The 18,314-nt window shown below is 58.0% G+C and overlaps 4 protein-coding genes across 6 annotated transcripts in view; 2 read left to right on the forward strand and 2 right to left on the reverse strand.

Moving 5' to 3' along the window:
• The window catches only part of GNG7 (G protein subunit gamma 7), a 62,154-nt gene extending 57,303 nt beyond the window's left edge, over positions 1–4,851 (forward strand). The window contains exons 4-5 of one of the 2 annotated variants that reach the window (XM_062510391.1): positions 2,739–2,857; positions 3,928–4,851. In XM_062510391.1, the coding sequence (XP_062366375.1) occupies positions 2,777–2,857; positions 3,928–4,053 (207 nt within the window). In that variant the 5' untranslated portion in view covers positions 2,739–2,776 and the 3' untranslated portion in view covers positions 4,054–4,851. Of the gene's footprint in view, positions 1–2,381; positions 2,858–3,927 lie in introns of those variants that run through there. The other variant, XM_062510390.1, reaches the window with a different exon arrangement.
• Positions 4,852–12,364: 7,513 nt separating this feature from the next.
• GADD45B (growth arrest and DNA damage inducible beta) lies at positions 12,365–14,018 on the reverse strand. The gene is made up of 4 exons (XM_062510385.1): positions 13,836–14,018; positions 13,651–13,752; positions 13,162–13,375; positions 12,365–13,036 (listed from the first exon to the last, which is right to left on the reverse strand). Exons 1-4 carry the CDS (start codon positions 13,871–13,873, stop codon positions 12,923–12,925), a joined length of 468 nt encoding a protein of 155 aa, XP_062366369.1. The 5' UTR covers positions 13,874–14,018; the 3' UTR covers positions 12,365–12,922.
• Positions 14,019–14,237: 219 nt separating this feature from the next.
• Positions 14,238–15,623, reverse strand: LOC134054514 (U1 small nuclear ribonucleoprotein 70 kDa-like). Its single transcript, XM_062510359.1, has 2 exons — positions 15,199–15,623; positions 14,238–15,077 (listed from the first exon to the last, which is right to left on the reverse strand). Exons 1-2 carry the CDS (start codon positions 15,621–15,623, stop codon positions 14,798–14,800), a joined length of 705 nt encoding a protein of 234 aa, XP_062366343.1. The 3' UTR covers positions 14,238–14,797.
• LOC134054532 (cocaine- and amphetamine-regulated transcript protein-like) lies at positions 15,441–18,134 on the forward strand. 2 transcript variants are annotated; one of them, XM_062510384.1, is made up of 4 exons: positions 15,441–15,968; positions 16,637–16,790; positions 17,530–17,613; positions 17,729–18,134. In XM_062510384.1, exons 2-4 carry the CDS (start codon positions 16,659–16,661, stop codon positions 17,834–17,836), a joined length of 324 nt encoding a protein of 107 aa, XP_062366368.1. In that variant the 5' UTR covers positions 15,441–15,968; positions 16,637–16,658; the 3' UTR covers positions 17,837–18,134. The 2 variants fall into 2 exon arrangements, with proteins under 2 accessions (XP_062366368.1, XP_062366367.1); XM_062510383.1 differs by lacking the exon at positions 15,441–15,968 and having other exon boundaries at positions 16,194–16,790.
• Positions 18,135–18,314: the final 180 nt, after the last annotated feature.

Below are 18,314 nucleotides of genomic sequence, written 5' to 3' on the forward strand. Positions count from 1 at the left end.
ATGGATGAGATCTCATGGGAAGGATGGATGTGATCCCATGGGATGGATGGATGTGATCCCATGGGAAGGATGGATGTGATCCCATGGGAAGGATGGATGTGATCCCATGGGAAGGATGGATGGATGTGATCCCATGGGAAGGATGGATGTGATCCCATGGGATGGATGGATGGATGTGATCCAATGGGATGGATGGATGGATGTGATCCCATGGGAAGGATGGATGTGATCCCATGGGAAGGATGGATGTGATCCCATGGGAAGGATGGATGGATGTGATCCCATGGGAAGGATGGATGTGATCCCATGGGAAGGATGGATGGATGTGATCCCATGGGAAGGATGGATGGATGTGATCCCATGGGAAGGATGGATGTGATCCCATGGGATGGATGGATGGATGTGATCCAATGGGATGGATGGATGTGATCCCATGGGAAGGATGGATGTGATCCCGTGGGATGGATGGATGTGATCCAATGGGATGGATGGATGTGATCCCATGGGATGGATGGATGTGATCCCATGGGATGGATGGATGGATGTGATCCCGTGGGATGGATGGATGTGATCCAATGGGATGGATGGATGTGATCCCATGGGATGGATGGATGTGATCCCATGGGATGGATGGATGTGATCCCATGGGAAGGATGGATGGATGTGATCCCATGGGAAGGATGGATGTGATCCCATGGGAAGGATGGATGTGATCCCATGGGATGGATGGATGTGATCCCATGGGATGGATGGATGGATGTGATCCCATGGGAAGGATGGATGTGATCCCATGGGAAGGATGGATGGATGTGATCCCATGGGAAGGATGGATGTGATCCCATGGGAAGGATGGATGGATGTGATCCCATGGGATGGATGGATGGATGGATGTGATCCAATGGGATGGATGGATGGATGTGATCCCATGGGAAGGATGGATGTGATCCCGTGGGATGGATGGATGGATGTGATCCCATGGGAAGGATGGATGGATGTGATCCCATGGGATGGATGGATGTGATCCCATGGGAAGGATGGATGTGATCCCATGGGAAGGATGGATGTGATCCCATGGGAAGGATGGATGGATGTGATCCAATGGGATGGATGGATGGATGTGATCCCATGGGAAGGATGGATGTGATCCCGTGGGATGGATGGATGTGATCCCATGGGAAGGATGGATGTGATCCCATGGGAAGGATGGATGGATGTGATCCCATGGGAAGGATGGATGTGATCCCATGGGATGGATGGATGTGATCCCATGGGAAGGATGGATGGATGTGATCCCATGGGATGGATGGATGGATGGATGTGATCCAATGGGATGGATGGATGGATGTGATCCCATGGGAAGGATGGATGTGATCCCGTGGGATGGATGGATGGATGTGATCCCATGGGAAGGATGGATGGATGTGATCCCATGGGATGGATGGATGTGATCCCATGGGAAGGATGGATGGATGTGATCCCGTGGGATGGATGGATGGATGTGATCCCATGGGAAGGATGGATGGATGTGATCCCGTGGGATGGATGGATGTGATCCCATGGGATGGATGGATGTGATCCCATGGGATGGATGGATGGATGTGATCCCATGGGAAGGATGGACACAAATCCTGCGGGCAGGTCCGACCTTAATCCCAGGGACACAACCCCACGGGCAGGTTGGACACGTGCAGGTGTCACCTGCCCAGGTGCCAGGGACACCAAAGCCACCAGGGCTGGCCCAGAGGGGTCCAGGAGCCCCCAGAGCCCCCCTGGGTGCCCAGCCCGGGGCTGTGCTCGGGCAGATCCTCCCTTCCCCAGAACCAGGAGGATTTTTCCGCTGCCCTCAGCAGAGTTTTTAACAGAACGCCCTGGAAAGAGGATCCCGAGAGCTCCTTTGGGGAAAGGGGAACTCGGAACAACCTCAGGAAACATCAGTGGGGCCACCAGAGCTCCCTGGGGACACGTCACATCCCGAGGTGGCCACAGACGTGGAACCCAAAAACCTGGGATTTTTGAGCTTTCTGTGCTTTCTGACACTGATCCCCAGGAGAGAATTGCTTTTGACTCAAGGCCTTGGAGAAGGCTTCCAAAATTTGAGTGATGGGGTTAAAATCACAGGTGTGTAGTTGAATAAAGGTGTGTGGTGTCGCATGGTGGAAAGTTTGGAGTATGGGGTTTTTAATTTACAGTAACAGGTATGGGACAAGATGGAAGTTCTTGTCATCGCTCCATCTTCCTTTTCTTTTTCCTTCTTTTTCCTTCTTCTCCATGATTTCAAGTAGTAATTTCTGGCTGGATAATTAGTGCTGCCCTGCAGGTCACAGGAGTTTAGTTATTAGGTCAAAAGTGTGAATAATAGAAGTGTTAGTTCTCTATTAAATTGTTCAGCTTTAAAAGGCCTTATAACTAACTAAGTTGATTTTTATTTTGCTCTCTTTTAGCTGGTAGCAAAAAGTGTCACAGAACTCTCTGTACTTTAGATAAGATTTAAGGAACAACCAAGTCCAAACACGAGAAAATTTCATTTCCTTTGTGTTTTTAACCCTAATTAAAACCGGGGGGGGGGGGGAATTAAAACAATCCACTAATTAAGTGATGCACTTACCCCCACTTTCACAGAACTTTAAAATCCCTTCCCAACCATTCCATGACCCCAGGATGAAGCACACAACCAGAACAGCTCCACAAATCTGCTTTTTCCATGGATTTTTTTTTTTTTTTTTTTTTTTTTTTGGTAGGATTCTCCTGTGCTGGGGTCTGGAGCCCATGGCAGAGAATGTCCACAACTAACAACATAGCTCAGGCTCGGAAGCTCGTGGAGCAGCTCCGCATCGAGGCCGGCATCGAGAGGATCAAGGTGAGCACGGGAATGGCAAAATATCCCAGATTTTCCCTCCAGTGACATGTTCCCCAGCTGGGAATGGCAGATTTATCCAGGATTCCCTCCAGGATCTGGAGAAGGTCTCACCATCGAGATTTGGTGACAAGGACAAAGGGGTTTTGGATCCAGAGTGGGGGGGTTTTAAATCCCAAAAATTCCTGCTTTTTTTTGTCGCCCAAAATCCAGGTCTCCAAAGCATCCTCAGAGTTCATCCCAAATCCCTGTAAAACATGGATACCTTTTAAATCTCCCAGCTGGGGTATTTCCCCCACACCCCTCATTATAAACTGATTTTCCACATCCAATTCCCATTTGGATTTAAATTCTCTCCTTGGTACAGAGCAGCTCTGGCTGCCTCTGGATCCCTGGAAGCATCCCAAGAAACTTGGAGAAAAAAAAAAAAAAAAGAAGAAGCTCCAGGTGTGGCTCCATCCCTGCCCTGTGTCATTAAGGAAATTGAAATTTAAAAATGGGATCGGGACGTCTCCGACATCTCCCTCAGGGTTTGGAGCATCCTCAGAGCCCTCCAGGCTCTCCCTTCCCAAAAAAAAAAAAAAAACATCTTGGAACTCAACCAGGCAGTGCCTTAAATAGTGGACCCCAAGGTTCTGAAAACCTTAACAAGAGGCTGCACTCAGGAAATCTTTTCCTTCACTTTTTCATCCCAAATCCCTGGAAAACGATAATATCCCTTCGAAATCTTGAAGGAGAAAAAAGCTGGATGTAAATCCCCAAAAATCTTGGAGGCGCTGGTGGCTCTGAGCTGGGAATATTCCCATAAATTCCTGGGGGTTTTTTTTGTTTTTTTTTAATCAATATTTAGGTCTCAAAAGCATCCTGGGAGCTCATCCTTTTAAATCTCCCAGCTGGGGTATTTCCCCCACTCTCCTCACTATAAACTGATTTTCCACATCCAATCCCCATTTTCCTCCTCAAAATTTCTGTTGGGAAAAGCTGGATGTCAAACCTCAGAAAATCCTGGAGGTTCTAGGTTGGGAATATCCCCGAAATTCTCTTTTTTTTTTTTTTTTTCCCCCAAAATCCAGGTGTCCAAAGCATCCTCGGAGCTGATGAATTACTGTGAGCAGCATGCCAGGAATGATCCTCTCCTGGTGGGAGTTCCTGCTTCTGAAAATCCCTTTAAGGACAAAAAACCTTGTATTATCCTATAGCTCTGGATCATTCCAGAAGGGAATCCCAATCCAACCTCTGGATCCAGGCTCCTCCACACCTGCACCCAGGGGTAAAAACTCAATGCTGGCTTCAAACAGAATTTAAAAATTCCCAAGAAAAACAAAACAAAACAAACAAACAAAAAAACCCACAAAAAACCCCCAAAACAAACGAAAAAAAAAAACACCCACAAGAAAACCAGAAAAAAAAAATCCAAGAAAAAAAAAAAACAAACAAAACCAAAACAAAATCCAACAAAACCACATCCAAAAACAATCCTGAAAAAAAATCAATCTGGAAGCTGGGGAGGGGGGAGGGAGTTTTAGGGAAGGGGTGGTTGCTTGCCAGGAAGGAAAATGGGATTAAAAATTGGAATCAGGATTTGAAAATTTACCCCGGGTTGGGGGAGGAAAGGGAGGGTGTGGGAGGGGGATTTTTCATTGGGATATTTGGATTTGGGGAAGGGGTGCAGGAGGAGGTGGGGGGTTCATTCCCAGTGGGATTTGAGAGCTGGATCTGGATCCAATCTGTAGGAATTTCCTCTGGAGAATGGACGAGGTGGGAGCGATTTTGTAGAAAATCAGTACCAAAAAAAACCCAAAAAAAACCCCAAACCCACAAGCAAACAAAACAAAAACAAAAACAACAACAACAACAAAAAAATCCCCAAATCCAGCTGGAAAAAAAAAAAAATTAAAAATCCCTTTTTGGGAATGGCCAGAGGGAGGCTGGGGAGGCTTTTCCCTGCATCCCACGGCTCTGCTGGGATCCAGGGATGGACTTGAGGGGGAAGAGAATCCCAGGAGGAATTTTAGGGAGCCCCAGGGATGTGGGATCCTTTTGGGGGGGGTCTCTGTGCTGTCCCCAAATTCGGGGAGGGAGGGAAGGGAATGGGAGGAACTTCCTGGTGCATCCAGAATCTTGGGGGGGGGGGTGGGAAAATCGACTTTTGGGGAAGTTTCAATGTCCCTTTTCCCGAATTCTTCCCGCTGGGAAATGTTCAGGGAAATTTTGGGTGGGTGGGGAGAGGGAGGGGAAGGACCCGTTCCGTTCCCATCCCTTGGGAATTTGGGACTGGGATTGAACTGGGAATATTTGGATCTCATGGGGATGAACCGGCACCGAGGAAGGAACCTGGGGGAGCAGGAAAAGGGGGAGCAGGAAAAAGGGGAATCCTGGAAAAAGGGGAGCAGGAAAAAAGGGGATCCTGGAAAAATGGAGATCCAAGGAAAGGGGGATCCTGGGAAAAGGGGAGCAGGAAAAAGGGGGATCCATGGAAAGGGGGGGATCCTGGAAAAAGGGGGAGCAGGAAAAAGGGGGATCCTGGAAAAATGGGGATCCAAGGAAAGGGGGATCCTGGGAAAAGGAGGATCCTGGAAAAGGGGAATCCTGGGAAAAGGGGAGCAGAAAAAAGGGGGATCCATGGAAAAGGGGGGATCCTGGAAAAAGGGGGATCCTGGGAAAAAGGGGATCCTGGAAAAAGGGGGATCCTGGGAAAAGGGGGATCCAAGGAAAGGGGATCAGGAAAAGGGGGATCCCTGGAAAAAGGGATCAGGAAAAGGGGGATCCAAGGAAAAGGGGGATCCAAGGAAAAGGGGGATGCAGGAGATGCTTCCATGGAGCCCTTGGAAGGCTCTGGGGCTGTTGGATGCTCGCGTGAGCTCCGGGAATTCCCATGGGAGTGACCACCGGATCTGTCGGGAAGGAACAGATCCCGGGATTTGGGTGCAGTGTCCGAGCCCCATCCATATCCCCAGGGCCCATCCCGGGGCTCAGCAGCTCCTGGGAGACGTTCCCAGAATCCCAGAATCCCAGAATCCATGAGGCTGGAGAAGATTTCCCAAGACCACCGTGGGGAGAGGCCATTCCCGGTTATCCTGAGCACAGGATTTTGGGAATAGAAGGGATTAAAAACAACTCCAGCCACGCCAGATGTGAAATCCTGGGAGTTTCCCCATTCCCCCCCACCCCCACAAAAAAAAAAAAAAAAAAAAACCCCTTTGGATTGGGTTAAGGAATGTCAGGGATTCCATCGGGGGGCAGGGAGCAATTCCCATGGGGAAGGATTTGCAATTCCCTGGATTCTGGACACTGGGAGCTGCTCCAGCCTTTTTTGCAGAGGGATGGAATTCCCGGGAGTTCGGGATGGGCAGAGCCGCTCCACGTCCCCCCCTCGGCTGCGGGAATTTCGCTATTCCTTGTTTTCCCCTCCCCGCCCCCCCCCCCGTCATTTGCCTTTGCAACAAAATCGGGGAAATGTCACATTTTTAACACTAAAACCTGCGCGGCTTTTCCTGCGAAAGCTCTCGGAATTCCAAGGCTCGGGAATGTTCCCCCCACCCCCCAGTTCCTCTGGGGATGGAGCAGAGCAGGGAAAAACGGGATCTTTTCCCAAGAATTTCCCTCGCTGTCCCTCAGCTCCAGCATAAGCCTTTTCTGGAGGGTTCGATCCCAAATCCCAAACCCCAAATCCCAAATCCCGCTCCAAGCTCCCGCCCAGCCCGAGTCCAGCCCGGGATTCCTCCTCCAGGAGGGAATTCCCTCTTGTCCTTAATCTCTCGGACAGTTCCAGCCTTATTTTTGTACTCCAGATCTGATTCTTCCTCTGTGTTCGAGACCAGAGCTTGGTGCTATCCCGGAGCCGGGGCTGGAGCCGGGAATTCTTCCTCCTCCTCCTCCTCCTCCTCTTTCTCTTCTTCCTCCTCCTCCTCAGGGGCTCCAACCCTCCCAAGGGAAAAGGGGATGGGAGAAGGGAAAAGGGAATGGGGAAAAAGGAGCCGCGAGAAGGGAGAGGGAGCTGGGAAAAGGGGATGGGAAAATGAAAAGGGGAAATGGGAAAAGGAGCTGGAAAATGGGGTTGGGAAAAGGGAGAGGGAGAAGGGAAAAGGGGATGGGAGGAGGGAAAAGGGGATGAGAGAAGGGAAAAAGGGATGGGAAAAAGGAAAATGAGCCAGAAGAAGGGAGAGGGAGCTGGGAAAAGGAGCAGGGAATGGGGTTGGGAAAAGGGAAAAGAAGGGAAAAGGAGACAGGAGAAGGGAAAAGGGAATGGGGAAAAAGGAGCCGCGAGAAGGGAGAGGGAGCTGGGAAAAGGGGATGGGAAAATGAAAAAGAAAATGGGAAAAGGAGCGGGGAATGGGGTTGGAAAAAGGGAAAAGGGGATGGGGGGGAAAGGGGGCAAGGAGCCGGGAAAAGGGGTTGGGAAAAGGGGTTGGGAGAAGGGAAAAGGGGCAGGGAGACCATGGAGCATCTCCCAATCCATGGGATCCCAGAACACCGAGGGTCCCACCCGAGGGGTGGGAGGTGCTGTTGGCTCCATGGGCGACTCGTTTTTGGTGGGAAAAAAATTCCCTTAATTTGGATTTTCTTTTTTTTTTCTCTCTCTCTCTCTCTTTTTTTTTTTTCTCCCCCATTTTTTTTCTCCATTCCAAAATTTTCTCCTTATCTGAAGAAATCCGTGCTCATCCCGTGGGTGTTTTTGTATGGCAGAAATAGAAGTGCAGATTCCCAGTAGTTGCTTGTACTTTGTTTAGTGCATTTGCCAAATAAATTTATTAAAAAAAAAATTAAAAGAAAAAAAAAAAAAAGAAGGGAAAAAGGAGGGAAAAAACCCACAAAAAAAGGACTTTTCAAGACTTTTTAAGTGCTTGGAAGGGGGACTGGGAGGAGCTGGAGCCCAGCTCCACAAAAGCCTTTTTTTTTTTTTGGGATTTAACCACATGCCCAGATCTGTCCGGCCTTTCTTTATGGGATGTGGTGAAGCCAGTGCCAAAAATAGAAATCTGGGAAGAAAAGGGCCAGGGAAACATTGCTCCTATTCCAGTTTTCCTCCCTTTGCCTCACCCTCCCCTCCCTGTCCTGGGGGACGGAGCCGGGACACCCCGGAGCCTCTGGATCCTCCCAAATCCCATTTTTTTTCTTTTTTCTTTTTCTTTTTTTTTTTTCTTTTTTCACCCTCCTAAAATCCTTAAAAATCCAACTTTATTTTACAGAATCCCAATAATAATTCATTTACTCCGAGCCCACCTGGGATCCTTGGCTCTCCTCTTTTTTTCCCCTTCTCTCTGGTCTATCATTCAAATGATCATTAATTATTATTATTAATTATTTGCCAAACTCTGATCTTGTTGCCAAATCCAGTTTTTTTCTGGACTGTCCTTAGGAAGTGGTCGGTGTCTGTGCCATAGGCTCCTCATCCATCTGCAATTCCCGTTTTTTTCGGTGTTTTTTGGTTTTTTTTTGGGGGGGGGTTTGTTTTATTTTGTTTTTTTTTTTCCCCTTTCCCGTGTGCCCTCCTCGCACCGTGTTTAATATTTCGTGGAATCGTTGTTCCCAAGTGAATGGATAACACGATAAATAAAAAGCTCACTTTGCATTTTGCCAGATTTCCTCTGCCTTCCTGTGCTGAGCTCGGGGGATCGGGAATTCCGGATCCTCCGGGATCCCTCTGGGATTGGAACCCCTTGGGAATGCCCTGTCCCCTTTTTCCTCTTCCTTGGGAATCTTTCCACTCTCAAAAATTCCCTTTTCCCACTTTTGGGAGCTGCTCTGACCCCATTCCTGGATGTTCAGGTGAGATCAGGAATTCCAGATTCCCTGGAATTCTGGATTCTCTGGAATTGAGGATTCCCTGGGATTGAAACCCCTTGGGAATGCCCTGTCCCCTTTTTCCTCTTCCTTGGGAATCCTACTCTCAAAAATTAATTTTCCCATTCTTGGGAGCTGCTCTGACCCCATTCCTGGATGTTCAGGGAATTCTGGATTCTCTGGAATTGAGGAATCCCTGGGATTGAAACCACTTGGGAATGCCCTGTCCCCTTTTCCCCCTCCTTGGGGATCCTTCCACTCTCAAAAATTCCCTTTTCCCACTTTTGGGAGCCGCTCTGACCCCATTCCTGGATGTTCAGGTGAGATCAGGAATTCCAGATTCCCTGGAATTGAGGATTCTCTGGAATTGAGGATTCCCTGGGATTGAAACCCCTTGGGAATCCTTCCACTCTCAAAAATTCCCTTTTCCCACTTTTGGGAGCAGCTCCCACCCCTCTGGATCTGCCGTCCCCACCCCTGGATGTTCGGGTGGGATCGGGAATTCCAGATTCCCAGGAATTGCAGCCCCTCAAGGGTCACAGCTCCTCAGAAATCCTTTTATCCCAACTTTTGGAATACCCCAGTTCTCAGGGATACCCTTTTCCCACCCCTGCTCTCCCCATCCCTGGTGGCTTCTCCAGGGGAGCTCTTGGGAATCTCCTTTTTTCCCGGGAATCTCCGGATCCGTCCCATCCCACGGGGCCGAGGGAAATCCAAACCCAGCGCTGCATTCCTTTATTTATTTCATTTTTTTTTCCCCTGGGAAAAGGGATCCCGGCCTGCTCCGTCTTCCCGGCAGCTCCGGAGCCGCTTTCCTGAAAAATCAACGGGATCCGGGTGGGGAGCGAATCCCTGGAATGCGCTGCTCCCGCGGGCCGGGAATTGTTGGGATTTTTCAGTGTCTGCCCCAAAAACGCCGCAGGGAAGATGGGAGGACAAACAGCGAGGTGGCTGCAGGTCCCGTGTCACTGTCCCCAGCCAGGTCCCGGCCACAGAATCCCAAATTTCCCCGAATTCAGAACTCCGGGACGCCGGGAATTGGGCGCCAAGCGCCGGAAGGTGGCGGCGGGTGGCGGTGCCAGCTCCGAGCGACAGCGGCCGGGTGGCACCGGGCTGGGAGCGGCTAAAAATAAAAACAACCCTCCCTCCTCCGCCGGGCTATTTTTAACCTGGCTGCCGCTCTAATTAACTGCCTGCCTCCCTAATTAACTCCTTGCTCTCTGAGCCGCGGCCACCGGGATGGCACCGGGGTAGCCCAGGGACAACCGCGGGTCCTCCCCGGTGCCACCGGGGCGGGGACAGCAGCGGGGTCACCCCCGCCCCCTCCCCTCCTTCCCGGGGACCCCCGCCCCCCGCCCCATGACCGCGGAGGATCCCACGATGTCCCCACGCGGGTGACGCGGGGACACCCGTGACGTAATGGGGCCACCACGGTGACGTCACGGAGGGACTTCCTTCTCCGGGGGAGCGGGAGAGGGAGGGTGGGGGGGGGCATGGAAACATCTCCGTGCCTCAGTTTCCCCCAGCTCCCAGAGGTTGGGGATGAACGGAGCAGCTCGGGGGTTTGGGGTGCGGGGGTTTGAGGTGCGGGGGTTTTTGGGGTGGGCGGTGCCCCCCCGGTTTCGTGTCCCCAGTGTCGCTCTCTGGGTGGAGACGAGCCCGGAGCCGCCGGAGCCGCCGGAGCCGCCCAGACCAGACTCAATAAATCAGCGGCTCCGGGGCGGCCCCGGCCCTGCCCTGCCCTGTCTGCCGGAGAGCCCCAGAGCCAGGAACGGGCTCCGTGACCCCCCCGAACCCAAACCCTCCCCGGTGTCACCCCCGGGACCTCCCAGCCCCATGGCGGTGACAAGTGTCACCCCCGCGGGGACACTCGGGGTGGCATCTGTGCCCCCCCCGCCGTGTCACCGCCACCTCCCCAAAAACCCTCCCCCCTTGTCAGCTTTTGGGGGGGGTGTGGGGGGGTGATTTCCTCATTATTTATTAATGACCTCATTATCCCGCAGCGTTTAATTATCCCGCGGTGTCCATGCAGGGGGGGGTCACGGTGGTGATGGGGGGGGGGGGGATCTCCCCTGCACCCCCATCCCCAGCCCTGGATTCCTTTTCCCGGCGCGGGGAGGGTGCCGAGAGGGGGGGGGTGGGGTGGTGGGGGTGAATCAGGGACCCCTCCCCGAACCCCCAAACCCCGCTGCCGCCTCCCCCCCCCCCCCCCCCCCCCCCCTCGATGTCCGGAGGGGTGGAAAGTGCGGGTCAGTGTCCGGCCGGGATCCCTGAGCCAGGGAGCTGGGAGGGGCAGGGGGCGGCTCCAGGGCTGGGGGGGGTCCCATTGTCCCCCCTCTTGTTTGGGGGCGACTTTGGGGTCCATGGGGTGGGGTGGGGTGTCTCGGTGGGGGTTCCTGGGCACTGGGGGTGCTTCAGCTGATGTTTGGGGGAGCCCAAAATGTCTCTGTGCCCATGGGGGGGTGTGTGTGTGGGGGGGGGTCTCTGGTGGGTCTGAGGGTTCCTGAGCCCTTGGGGCGCTGATTTGGGGGGGTTTGGGAGGTTCCTGGGCTCTGGGGGGTGCCCCAGCTGCTGTTTGGGGGGACACAGGGACACCGTGGGTAGGTGACATGTGCGTGACCCTGCCCTGGGTGGGTGAGCTCCGGGGGTGTCCTGTGGGTGGGAGGGGGTGGATTTTGGGGAGCCCGGGGAAGCCGTCACCCCTCCCACCCCCGTGACACAGCCACGGCCTGACACACCGGTCACACGAGTGGCACAGCCGCGGTGACAGCGGCGACAGGAATGGCCTCGTGACCCCGCTGCCTCATCAGTGAAACGAGCTGGGGCGGCCTCAGCCACCCTCGGGCCCTTTCCCTTTGGGATTTTCCCGGGGGGATCCCCGGGAACAGCTGAGACCCCGCCGCTCGTGTCGGCTGGGGGGGCCTGGGGAGGGGTCGCAATTTGGGCCACCCACAGGGTGTTGTCACCACCTTGTCCCTTGCGATCGCCAGGACACGGGGGGGGGGGGGGGGGGGGGGAGAGGGGGGGTGGCCTCAGCCGCGGCTGGCACGTGCCGCGGTCCCTCCGTGCCTCAGTTTCCCCCGTGGTCAAAACCGCAAAGGAGGGCACAGGGCACGTCCCTAAACCACGGGACACTCCGCCATGGCCACCGTGTCCCTGCCCAGCCGGACACCGTGTCCCCAACCGGGCACGATCGTCCTGGCCCCGTGCCGGGGCTGGCACCGCTCCCGACCCGGCGCGGTCCCGGGGCCACCTCGTGTGACACCGAGCTCGGGTGAGCTCCTGCTCGGGATCGTGTCCCCCCTGCCCGCAAAGTGGGGGAACCCCACCCGCGACCTTCCCCCTCTCCTTGGCCCCAAGCCCCGGGGTACCGAGGGAATCCCCCCACGGGCAGCGCCGCGGTTTCTGCTGGGGTGGGGGAAGCTCCAGCCCCGTGCCTCAGTTTCGCTCAGAGCAACCCGTGGGTGTTTTGATTTAAAAAAAAAAAAAAAAAAAAAAAAAAAAAAAAAAAAAAAAAAAAAACACAACAACCTTTTCCAGAGAAGGGTGGGGTGGGAATTTCTCTTCCAGGCCACACACGGGCTGGGAATCCCCCGGCCCGATAAAAGGGCCCCGCTCAGCGGGCAGAGCCCCCAAGGGAGGTGGAGCCCACCCCAAAAACCCACCCAGGAGGCGCCGGTCCCGTGGGAACGGCTCCAGCAGAGCAGAGGGAAGAGCAAACACCACTAACGTCAGACATTTTATTGCAAATAAATTTAGTTCCTCGCTCGGTAGAAGAATAAACTCTGGAAAAGGTTCAGCTCAGGGTCTCCAAGTGCAAAAGCAGCACCCGGGGGGGTGCAGGTCCATCTGTGCAGACGTCGATAATTCCTTGGAAAAAGCAGTTTTTGCAACAACAACAACAACAAAAACGTTCCAGCCCTCTGCAGTCCTCGCTTCCATCAGGTCCCAGCTGGCAAAAATCGCGACATTTCTCAGCTCCGGGGTCACCCCCCCTCGCTCGGCAGCGCCCCAGCTCCGGCTCACGCTCCAGCACGACTCCTCGGCCACCCCGGGGGCTCCGGCCCGGTGCTCTCCCTTCCCACCGCAGCAGCCGCGCTCCCCCTTCCTCCTCTCCGGTCCAAAAGAAAAATAAAATCGGTGGGTTTTGGGGATTGTGGGTTGGAACTGGCTGTTTGTCCTTTTTTTTTTTTTTCCTGCTGTTTTATGGTGTTGTGTTTTTGTTTTTTTTTTTTTTTTAAAAAAAGAAGGCTTTTAACCCTTCAAGTCCAGGCCGGGAAGAGCTCAGCGCTCCTGCAGACACACATAAGGCACCCACTGGTTCCTGTCGCGACTCTCGGCGCAGTAACTCGCCACCTCCGCTAGCCCTGGACTCTTCCAGGCGTCCGTGTGCGGGTTCTGGGGGAGCAGGAACACGAGGTTAGTGCCACCAGCTCCCCGACACGTGTCCCCGAGCCGCCCCGTCACCCTCCCCGGCCCCGGGCCGAATCACGGGGCCACCAGCGCGTCCCCCCGGCGCTCACCGTGACCAGGAGACAATGCAGGTCGCGGGGCTCGGACTCCGGCTTGGGCTCGCCCAGGATGTCAGCGAGGCGGTGCATGCCCGACACTCGCAGGATGTGGATGTCGTTGTCGCAGCAGAACGCCTGGATCAGGGTGAAGTGGATCTGCAGCGCGATGTCACCTTCGTCCTCCTCGTCGGTGGCCAGCACGCACAGCACCACGCTGTCGGGGTCCCTGCGGGGTCGTGGAGGGTTAGCGGCGACCGGGACAGTTCGGGATGGTAGAACACCTCCCTCCACCCCCCACACACACCTTGTCACCTCTCTGTCGCGCTAAGAATGGGCGACAGATCTCCCAAATTCTGCCTGGTCACCCCCCGCCCCCCCCCCCGGGTAAAACGCTCCGACCAAGAGCCTGCCCTGCGCTAAGCGGGCCACGATGAACCCCGCAACACGAGCCAAACCCCCCCTGTCAGACCCCCCCCGACAGAGCCCTATCGCGATACTCACACATTCATAAGCTTGGCCGACTCGTAGACCCCCACGGTGAGCCGGTCCTGCCGCTGCGCCGTCACCAGCACCCGCTCCACCGCCTCGCTCACCGCCTGCATCCTGCCGGGAGGAACGGCAGAGCCGGTGAGCGGCGACAACCACGGACCCACCCCGCCTAACACCCCGAGCTGCCCGCCACTTACTTGCTGCTATCGCAAGGCACCAGTTCCTCCAGGGTCATGGTGCAATTGTAATCCCCAGGAGAAGAAGGCAAATTCCAAGTGCAATAGTCCTAAGGGCTGCTATCGCAGAGATATCGCGGCGCTATCGCGATTCCCGGGCCCGCTCCGCTCCTACCGTCGCTCCAACACGATCGCTCTGAGCCCCGGCCGCACCCTGCGCCGCCTTTTATAGGCTCCCGACGCGGGGCGGGGCCTCGCGCGTCGCCCCCGCCTCGCCTATTGGCTGGCGCCGCGCGGAGCCACCCACGGACGCGGCGCTGATTGGGCGCAGCCGGCGGGGCCCACGTGGGGTGAAACGCGGGGGGGGGGGGGGGTGGAAGGAGAGCGCGGGGGAAACCCCAGCCCTGAAACTGCGCCCCCCCCGCGCCGGGACTTGCGTGGGACCGGCGGGACCGCGGCACCGGGGGGGAGCGGGGGGAGGGGATCGGTCCGTGCACCGGGGGTCGGTCCGTGCACCGGGGGTCACTCAGTGCCCCGGGGGTCGGTCCGTGCCCCGGGGGTCACTCCGTGCACCGGGAGTCGGTCACTCCGTGCACCGGGGGTCACTCCGTGCACCGGGAGTCGGTCACTCCGTGCACCGGGGGTCACTCCGTCCCCCGGGGGTCGGTCACTCAGTGCACCGGAGGTCGGTCCGTGCACCGGGGGTCGGTCACTCAGTGCACCGGGGGTCGCTCCGGGGATCCCTCCGTGTGTCCGTCCGTGCACCGGGAGCTACACCGGGGCTCGGTTCGTACACCCGAGGTCGGCCCGTACACCGGGGGATGATCTGTGGCACCGGGGGCTGCACCGCGGGTCGGTCCGTGAGACCGGGGGCTTCTCCAGGGGCCGATTCGTGCACAGGGGTCTGCACGGCGGGAGTCGGTCCGTGGGATCGGGGCTGCACCGGGGATTTTGTGCGCGGAGTGGGAACTGTACCGGGGGGGTCAGTCCGTGTCCCGGGGTCTGCCCAGGGAGGTCGGTTCGTGCAGCAGAACCTGTTCCGAGGGTCGGTCCGTGGGTCGGGGGCTGCACCGGGGGTCTTTGTGCGTGAGCCCTGAGGTCCGTCCGTGCACCGGGGGCTGCCCAGTGGGGTCGATCGGTGGCTCGGGGGCGGCCGCGGGGGTCGGTCCGTGGGTCGGGGGCCGGTCCGTACACCGGGGCTGCACCGGGGGCCGGCAATTCACGCACCGGGGCGCGGGGGAGGCTCGGTCGGTGCAGCCGGACCTGCACAGGGGGGCGGGAGGGGTCGGTGCCCTCCGAGCCGGGGGAAACGGGGACACGGGGGGAGCTCCGAGCTGCGGGCGGGCGGCGGCCGCCACCTGCCGGGGACACGGCCCGGACTCACCGGGAACGTGCTCGAGCTGCTCGGCGCACCGGGGTCGCCTCATGTCGGCCCCTGGGTCCCGCAGCTGCAGGGCCGGACCGGTGCGTGAACCCCCGGGCCGTGGGGTCGCGGGAGGTGTCAACGCCGTGCCTCAGTTTCCCTCGGCCGCGTCCTCCTGAGCCGTGTTTCCCACGCTGCCGCCTGCGCACGGCGATACTGGCGCTGTATCCTCTGTCCCCCGGTCCCCGCTGTCCCCTGTCCCCGCTGTCCCCCCCTGTCCCCCCGCCCGGTGTCCGAGCGCGGCCGCAGCTCCCCGCAGCGATGGCCGCGCTCCCGTTCTGACTCCTCCGAGCCACCAGGCGGCGCTGTCGCCGCCCTCTCTCTGTTCCCGCCGCAATGCATTCTGGGGAATGTAGTCCCGGAGCGACCCGCCATTCCACCGCCATTAAGCGGGGACTACATTACCCAAAAAGCTTCGTGCCCTCGGGTGGGCGGAGTCTTGGGGTGTGGGCGGGGCGCGAGGCCGCCAAACCGGGACCGGGACCGGGACCGGGACCGGACCGGGACCCGACTGGGGGTCACCGAACCGGGACCGGACTGAGTAGGGGCAGGGATGCAGGGGCCGAAACTGAGCAGGATCAGTGGCCACCGGACCGGCTCTAGAAGTCACCAGATCGGGGGCTCGGGGTTCTGCACGCTTCGGTCCTGCCGGTGTCCGGTGGTGCCCCCGGCCCTGTCCCGCCGCCCTTCCCGTCCCGGTTTCTGAGGGGGTCTCCCCGTGGACCCTCCGGGTGGGCATCCCCAAACCTCCAGCGAGGGGGAGGAGGAGGGGAGGGGGAAAGAGGAAGATGCTCGGCTGTGATGCTGATGGCTGGGGCAGAACTTGGGATGGCGGCGGGACAGGGGGGGACAACCGGGATCTTACAGGGATGCAGTGAAACTGGGGGATCCCCTGGAAGCAGAGGGGAACGGGGGGCGATCCTGGGGGTTTTGGGGCTGTGGGACATGAAGGGATCAGACTGGGATGGAACGGGACCGGAGACCCTCGCTGGGGATTCTGGAGAGCCTGGGACGGCTGTGGGACAACAGAGCTGCAGCTCCCTGTGTCCCCCCGTCTGTCCCCCCCTTTCCGATAAAGCCATTTGTCATCCCCTCGTGCCCCCCGTCTGTGCCGTGCCCGGAGGGATGCGCTGGGCTGAGTCCCCGTGTTTGCTCAGGGAATTGGCAGCGGCTGCGGCCTGGAGGGGTCACCCGGGAGTCCCTGCCTGGCCACGGTGCTGACGTCCGTGCCTGGCCGCTGGCTGCTGTCACCTGTGTCCCCAGGGATGCTGTGTCTCCCTTCCAGCCCGGTGACGGTACCGGGGTTTGGGGGGACACAGGCGCCCCATCTGCGTCACCGCGGGTTTGGGGCTGGCTCAGGGGGTATAAAGCTGAGCCTGGCACATCCTGGAACATTCAGGGGTGCAGCCGGCACAGGGAACATGGAAAAGGCTCGGCTCTGCCTGCTCTGCCTGCTGGGATCCGGCCTTATCCTGCTCGGCACCCCCGAACCGGTACCGGAGCTCCGGCCCACCCTGAGCCTGCCCGGGCACAGCCGGGAGGAGACAGAGCTGGTAAGGGGCTGGGGGAGGGGGGCAGGGGGTCCCCAGAACCCCCTGTGAGGTTTTGGGACATTTTGGGATGTTCCTGCTCCCCACGCCAGGGTTTGGGGCTGGTTCTGGGGGATCCCTGGGGAAGTGGGGAGGGGGAAACCGAGACCCCTCAGCTATTTTTGTGCTGCTGCTTGTTGGGTTCTCGGGGGGGGGGGACAGCGACACCGGGGACATCCTGCAGCACCCGGGCATTGCTGATTTGGGGATTTTTGGTTGTTTTGTCCTTCCCTGTTCCATCTTGAGCTCTGGCTCAGCTGCAGGGAGGGTGGTGGGGACTGGAGGGGGGACGTGAGGCCGCACCTGGCAGTGGGAGGAACCCTAAGGACAGACCTGTACCCTCCCAGTCCTTCCCGGGATGAGCCAGGGGATGGGACAGGAGCCCGGGGGACTTGGAGTGACAGATCCAGAGATCCTGGGTGTGCTGGGGAGCTCCGGGTGGCAGATCCAGAGATCCTGGGTGTGCTGGGGAGCTCCGGGTGACAGATGCAGAGATCCTGGGTGTGCTGAGGAGCTCAGGGTGAGGTGGATCTGAAGTTCCTGGACGTCCTTGGGTACTCAAGGGTGACAGATCCAGAGATCCTGGACATTCTGGGGTACTCGGGGTGACCCTCCGGAGCCCCTGGGTGTCCCCGGAGCCTCGGGGTGACCCTGCGGAGCCCGTGGGTGTCCCGGAATTCGGGGGTGTCCCTGGCCGTGGCAGGTGGGGGTTCTCCAGGAGCTGCTGGACAAGCTGGGGACGCGGGAGCCGCCGGCGCTGGAGAAGAGGCTGAGCTGGGTGCCCTGGGTACGACGGGGCTGGGGGGCGGCGGGGGCTCGCCCTGGGGGTTCAGGGGGACCCCGAACCCCCCCCCCCCCTTTTGTGGGGGTCCAGCCCCGGGTCTGACCGTGCCGCCCCGCAGTGCGAGCCCCGGGAGCCGTGCGCGGTGCGGCGAGGGGCGCGCATCGGGAAACTCTGCAGCTGCCCCCGCGGCACCTCCTGCAACCTCTTCATCCTCAAGTGCTCCTGAGGGAGCGGGGACACCGGGGGACACCGGGGGACACCGGGGGACACCAGCTGCCACCCGTCTGCGCCCCGGGTGGGGGAGGGAGGAGGAGCCGCAGGCCCCCAGCCCCCTCCCCGCACCGGGATGGACCCGCACAGCACCCCCGGTGCTCTGGTCCCCGGGGCTGGCGGTGTCCCGGGATACATTAAACCACTGGATCCACGCCTGCCGCCTGCTTTTTGGGGGGATTTTTGAGGTTCCCAGCCCCCTCTGCCGCTAGGCAGGGTCCTGGGGTCCCATCCTGCTGTGGGTTCACGTCGGGAATGTGAGGTTGGGGCAGGGATGAGGGACAGGGAGTGGGAATCTCCCACTCTCGCTGTGGGGCCAGCTGAGGTTGTGGGAAGCAGGAATGGGAGCGCTGCGGGGAGGGGCAGGGAGCCGGGTCCTGGATCCTCCGGTGGTCGCGGCACCGGGGGTTACCGAGGGGTTCACCGGATCACCG

The sequence above is a fragment of the Cinclus cinclus genome, chromosome 28 (assembly GCF_963662255.1).
Source record: "Cinclus cinclus chromosome 28, bCinCin1.1, whole genome shotgun sequence".
Classification (NCBI taxonomy): Eukaryota; Metazoa; Chordata; class Aves; order Passeriformes; family Cinclidae; genus Cinclus; species Cinclus cinclus.

Coding starts and splice junctions, on each gene's coding strand:
- LOC134054514 (XM_062510359.1), bottom strand. CDS start 15,623: ATGGCGGTGGAATGGCGGGTCGCTCCGGGACTACATTCCCCAGAATGC. Junction 15,078..15,198: donor GCAGCTCGAGCACGTTCCCG/GTGAGTCCGGGC, acceptor CCCCCTGTGCAG/GTCCGGCTGCACCGACCGAG.
- GADD45B (XM_062510385.1), bottom strand. CDS start 13,873: ATGACCCTGGAGGAACTGGTGCCTTGCGATAGCAGCAA. Junction 13,753..13,835: donor GTGCCTTGCGATAGCAGCAA/GTAAGTGGCGGG, acceptor TCCTCCCGGCAG/GATGCAGGCGGTGAGCGAGG. Junction 13,376..13,650: donor TCGGCCAAGCTTATGAATGT/GTGAGTATCGCG, acceptor ACGACCCCGCAG/GGACCCCGACAGCGTGGTGC.
- LOC134054532 (XM_062510383.1), top strand. CDS start 16,503: ATGCTGTGTCTCCCTTCCAGCCCGGTGACGGTACCGGGGTTTGGGGGG. Junction 16,791..17,529: donor GCCGGGAGGAGACAGAGCTG/GTAAGGGGCTGG, acceptor TGGCCGTGGCAG/GTGGGGGTTCTCCAGGAGCT. Junction 17,614..17,728: donor GGCTGAGCTGGGTGCCCTGG/GTACGACGGGGC, acceptor GCCGCCCCGCAG/TGCGAGCCCCGGGAGCCGTG.